Genomic DNA, 6,000 nt, shown 5'->3' on the forward strand with positions numbered 1-6,000 from the left:
CATTTTACATCAAATTAAAACTTTGGGTGTCAGATAATTATTTATTAAAAGCTAGACATTTTAAATGACAATAAGAAAGAAAAGTATGTCTTTGTGCCCCCTTTTCCCTGTTAATGCCCTATCGGCCCCCCTGGCTAAACTTTGCTAGATCCGCCCCTGCACAGTTACCAGCGTCAGCTACGTAGAAAAAGATCCTGGAGTAGAAAGTAATATTAAATAAATTCTAACAACAGCTTATCAAGCTTAAACGTGCTGCTGTTGTTCAGCCGCTGGTTTCCTCTTTCTGGTGCAAAGTGGGCCAAAAGCAAACTAGAGACACGGACTCACGACAGAAAAGCCGATCAGCTGATCGTTAAGCAGTTTCATGATTGAAGTAGCAGCAAGAAGAGGCAGTCGCTTGTTAAGCTTAACGCAGGAATGCTTTACAAACATTCAGAGATGGACTTACACACTTGCTTTACTTCTCTCGGGGATAACTTTGTCGGAGATGAAATGCCGGGTTGCTAGCGAAGCTCCACATGCTATCCAGACCACCGACAGGTCCCGCATGCCACAGCCGCTCTATCACGTGATGCATACTGCTCCGACTGCTAACGTTCTGAGGTGAGTTACGGCGTGTTGCAAGTTTTGTGAGGTGCTTTCGTGATATTTAATGGATCGGATTACATTTTTTATTTTTCTCCGATATCCGATCCAGTAATTTAGGTCAGTATCGGACCGATACCGATACGTAATATCGGATCGGTCCATCTCTAGTATGTTTGCACTGAAGCACCGCAGCAATTTCCTAATGTTGTAAACCTGCTCAACATTTGGCAATAAAACCCTTTCTGATTCTGATTCTGATTGGTTGGACAAAGACACAGTTTTCTTAGTTTTGCCTCTGTGCACACAGTGGGTTTTTAATTAAACAATCTACTGTTCAGCTACCTGCGTCTACTATGAGAACAGCTGTCTTACCTCAATTTTCTCCTGACTTGTGGTGGCTATGGTAGCTATGATGAAGCTATGCACAAACAACAACAACTCACCTGTGTATAACACATATCACCTACCTGCCTCATAACACCCTTAAAAAATCCCTCCAGAAATGTGACATTGATGAAAAACTCTGGGAATTCAGTTCTGAACAGAGGTTAGCGATTTACAAAGGAACAGATGTATGTAAATGAAAGACAAAGGCCAGAGCCAACATTGCAGAGAGTTGCTTGGAGCGTGGTTGCCTGTGTGCAGCAGACTTTGGCCTTAGATCCCACACCAGAGTACACAAATAAAAAGTGGTTGTTGTTTACTTTGACTAGTAAGTGATGAAGGTAGGGTTTAATTCTCTCTTAATAATATTAGAAGCATGGCTTACTTCATGACCAGATGGGGTGTGGAACTGCTGACAGGGTGGGAGCTAGGGTTTGAAGAAAGCTCAGGTCCCTGGGAATTGGTTGGGATGGAGGCATCCTCCATCTTTGGAACTCTAACGTCAAAATGTAAAGAATTAGCTCAATATGCAAAAAACATGTAATTTTAGTCTCTGTAAATTACAAATATAGGTAAGTTAAATGTATTGGTATTGGCACTGATATAAGAGATATATCACTTTTTTAACAGAAGCCCATGTAGGTTTGGATTTTCTTCTCCAGTGTCTCGTGTTTCCGTTGAAACAGTGTCATCATCTAGTTGTCTGCCTCAAGCAGTTTTTGACTTATGGCCATTTGCTTTTGCCAGGATCACCACTGCTATCTGAATATTTACTGCCCCCCCCCTCCCCCTCCAGATTAGAGAACAGGGAAAAATACTTAAAAATACTTACTGTGGCTGAACAGACTGGTCCAGCTGTTGAACCACTCGGCCAGCTATCTCTGCCTGCAGGGTCCGACTGTCTGATGTTGTATTCAGCACCATCCATGTACTTTCCAGAAACCTCAAAGTGTCGCCCAAGCTACCGTTACCGGCAAGCCCCTGAATAAAGATCCACCTACCCAGGATCTATTCAGAGTGAAAGAACATACAGTTAGGTTCAGAAAGGTTTGAATATGGATACAATTTTTGGTATTTTACCTCTGTATGTCACTGCAACTGCTTTCTTATGAAACTGCAAACAATAGCTGCTTTTAATGAACTTCAAAAATTAAAAAAGAGGAAAAGATATTGCATTAGCTGTTGTGAAATAACAGCCACTTTTCTACATTGTCTCACTTTTCGGGTCTCAAATGTATATAACATTACAATATCATCATGAATAAAATGCTGCCTGTCAGTATCTTGCAGACTGGAGCAGCCTGGGATCAAACCACCAACCTTCTGGTTAGTGGCTGACCTGCTCTGCCAACTGAGCTACCGCCACCCCAATCAGCCCACTACATGGCAAGGTGTGAAGAGCCAAAGCTGGGAAAACTGACAAAACAACTCTAGGCCTAATTGTCATATTGTGAGGGAGAAAGACAGCTGAGGTTAGAGGTCAAGGGACCTGTACCTGGTGAAGCTCGTTAGCTTGCAGAGGCTGGGTCAGCTGATTGCAGTCGTCTACTGTTGGTGCTGCTGCGCTGAAGGACAGCAGAGAGATGAGAGCAAAAGCCCGGTGTGTTGCAGGCATGGTGGATAGCTGTCAGCTGCTGTTTTCCCTCACATCTGAAATACCTGGCATTTAGAGGCTATTACAAAACCTACTATGTTGTGCTGTACTTTGCTCTGTATAGCAGCTAAAAACTCCACTGGATTGAAGAATTCTGGAAAGCTGAATTGTGCAAACATGGTGGAGGCACATAAGCAAACATGTCACTTATCAGCTGTTTGAGTAATGTCTGCATGTTGTTTTGCCAACATGTATTGGCCTGCAACAAACTGCCGAGCATAACTAAGTCCTCCCGGGTTTCCCTGCTACAGCTGTTTTCACATAGTGAGCTTGTGCTCATACTTCACATTCTTTTAAACATTTCAGCACAAAGTTGGGCATGCATAAACCGAAAATACATGCCTGTTCATAGTGAACGGAAGGCAGAAAACAGCTTTGGTGTGTACAAAGTTTATAGGTCTATAGAATTATTTTGGCATTTGAATTTTATTTATTCATTTATTTAGGACAGTGCATGTTAATGAACATAAATGTAAAAAAAGAATTACATGAATGTAAACATACCAGATTATAGCCAAGGGCTAATTTTCATCTGTTGTCCTTAAGCATAAAAATAGACATAATAATTCATAAAAATTCATCATTCATTCATAATAAAAACTCCGTCACCAAACTTACACATACACACCATTCTGTTCCCAAATAAAACATTAAAACTATGCAACTCATACATGATCACAAACTTGATTTGTCCATAACCAGTTTTTAACCTTTGCCTTAAACAAATTGAATGTCGAGCATTCTCTAATGGGTTGAGGAAGACTGTTCCACAGATGACCACCCTGGACAGAAAGGACGTTCTGCCCAAATGCTGTCCGTCTGTGGGGTATAAACAAGTCTCCTCGGATTGTAGCTCGAGTGGTCCTGTCTGAGCTTTCTTTATGCCTAATGAACTGCTTTAGTGGTGGTGGAGCAAGGGAATGTAAGACTTTATATATTAAACTCACTCTTTTAAGTTTCACTAAGTTATTGAAGTTCATATGAGAGATGATCATTGAGTAAAAATACGTTTTTGCTACATTCATATTTAAATTATTACGTATATGATTAAAATTTCGATTATTAAATTTAAGTACCTGGGACACTTTATGTGATAGTGTTGGGAAGCTGGGAAGAAGGCAAGAAAAGAACAGTTGCTTTGGACACAACCCTCCACACCTAGCCCTGGAAAAAGAGCCATGTGTCAGGTCAAACACAAATGCAAGAATAATCATGCCACTGTGCGATGTGTTCGCTGCTACAGATACACATGTGGTAAATGCAGACTACAGATACCATGGCAGTGCCAGGATTGTGAGTGATTGCTGAAAATGTTGAAGTGTACTCACTCACTTTTTATTATTATTTGTAAATATGTGTACAAATGGTTGGTTTTTTGTACTGTTTTTATCAATAAATCTCAGCAACAAAAGAAATACACCCATATGTGTTGATTTCTCCCTAAGATGGCAAACTGAAACACAAGTTTCCTTGTAGCTCAGGAAACTAACCACTCCAAGTGGCTCAGCATGGCCCCACCTTATTTACATAACAAAAGCAGCTGTTCACAGGTGATTAAGGATATTAGCTAAAAGCCTACCAGCCATTTGGCTGGAAGGCGGGTTTTAGAGGTAGAAAAGCCAAATGGCTGCTCTCTGAGATAAAGTGCTTGAGTAGAGATTATATATAAGAATCTGTCCATGCATTAGGATAATAAATATGTCACGGCTGCCGAGGCGAGCCGTGTGGAGTTGGAAAAAGGACCCAAGAGCAAGCAGTGTATGAAAAGATTAGTGGAGTTTATTTACAAGGTGTCAGTGGCAGGAACAGAAAACGAATAATGAGACAAACTAACGGAAACCTAAACTGGGAAAACTAAAGAGCAACTAGAAATCCACAGGACACGGGGAGAAAGGCAGAGAGACGCAGACTGACGGAGGATACAAAAACGCAGAGAGACACAGCTGAATGCAGAAAAGCGCGGACTTACATGGAGTAATACAGACAAACCGGCAACAGGCAGGAGAACACACAGGGCTTAAATACACACACCAGTAATCAGGGGATAAGAGACAGGAGGGCAACACAGCTGGGAGGAATCAGAGCTGACGGGACAGGGGAAATGTAAACTGAACACACTCACATCAGACATGAACCTTCAGAATAAAACAGGAAATTAACAGACAGAGAACCAGACAGGACACTGAATTTGACAGGCAGACTCATGAGCAGACACAAAAACACCATGGACAGACAGAGGGAACACAGAGAAGTGGGAGCAGGCAGGCAAAGAACAGAAACCTAACAAATGGCAAAATAACAACAGAATACACACTCGGAATGAACAAAAGCATAAGGAAACACAAAACACTGAGTCCTCAGACTCAGGACCATGACAAAATAAAATAATTCTAAAGATTTATTGTTGATTTAAGATAAGATAAGATAAGATAAGATAACCTTTATTAGTCCCACACGTGGGAAATTTGTTTTGTCACAGCAGGAAGTGGACAGTGCAAAAGTTATGAGGCAAAAATTAGAATACAATAAGAATAAATACAGTACACAGCTGTACAGAATAGAATAAAATAATATACTATATACAGTAGAATAAAATAAAATAAATATACAATAAGATAAAAATAGAATACAAATACAAATGCTATATACAACTGAGTAAAAATACAACGATGACAGAAAGGATTATTGCACTTAGTATTATTGCATATGTATGGATGTGTGTGCTTGATCAGTTAAAGTCTTTATTATGGAGTCTGACAGCAGTGGGGAGGAAAGACCTGCGAAATCTCTCCGTCCCACACCGTGGGTGCCGCAGTCTCCCACTGAAGGAGCTGCTCAGTGCTGTCACAGTCTGCTGCATGGGGTGGGAGATGTTGTCCAACAGTGATGACAGCTTAGCCGCCGTTCTCCTGTCACTCACCACCTCCACTGGGTCCAGAGGGCATCCCAGAACAGAGCTCGCCCTTCGGATCACCCTGTTCAGTCTCTTCCTGTCCCCAGCAGAGATGCTGCCGCCCCAGCAGACCACACCATAAAAGATAGCAGAAGCCACCACAGAGTCATAGAAGGTCTTCAGGAGTGGGCCCTCCACCCCAAACGACCTGAGTCTCCGCAGCAGGTACAGCCTGCTCAGCCCTTTCCTGTAGAGGGCGTCTGAGTTATGAGTCCAGTCCAGTCTATTGTTCAGATGAACACCAAGGTACCTGTAGCTGTCCACAGCCTCAATGTCCATACCCTGGATGTTCAGTGGTTGCAGTGGAGAATGCTTGTGCCTGCGGAAGTCTACCACCAGTTCCTTGGTTTTACTGGCGTTGATCTGGAGGTAGTTCAGCTGGCACCAGTCCACAAAGTCTTGGGTCAGACCTCTGTACTCC

The 6,000-nt window shown here is 42.1% G+C and overlaps 1 protein-coding gene across 5 annotated transcripts in view; it reads right to left on the reverse strand.

Annotated features, from left to right (window-relative positions):
* Window positions 1–3,790, reverse strand: part of LOC147338356 (uncharacterized) — a 33,192-nt gene extending 29,402 nt beyond the window's left edge. The window contains exons 1-4 of one of the 5 annotated variants that reach the window (XM_086261375.1): window positions 3,703–3,790; window positions 2,468–2,622; window positions 1,805–1,980; window positions 1,358–1,468 (exon numbers count right to left, since the gene is read on the reverse strand). In XM_086261375.1, the coding sequence (XP_086117501.1) occupies window positions 1,358–1,468; window positions 1,805–1,980; window positions 2,468–2,587 (407 nt within the window). In that variant the 5' untranslated portion in view covers window positions 2,588–2,622; window positions 3,703–3,790. Of the gene's footprint in view, window positions 1–1,357; window positions 1,469–1,804; window positions 1,981–2,052; window positions 2,087–2,467; window positions 2,701–3,702 lie in introns of those variants that run through there. The other 4 variants (XM_086261393.1, XM_086261384.1, XM_086261364.1 and 1 more) reach the window with 4 other exon arrangements.
* Window positions 3,791–6,000: the final 2,210 nt, after the last annotated feature.

Source organism: Aulonocara sp. 'chitande type north' Nkhata Bay, linkage group LG2 (assembly GCF_057382095.1).
Source record: "Aulonocara sp. 'chitande type north' Nkhata Bay isolate Kocher_YH1m ecotype deep benthic linkage group LG2, A_spYH_male_GT1.1, whole genome shotgun sequence".
NCBI classification, from domain to species: domain Eukaryota; kingdom Metazoa; phylum Chordata; class Actinopteri; order Cichliformes; family Cichlidae; genus Aulonocara; species Aulonocara sp. 'chitande type north' Nkhata Bay.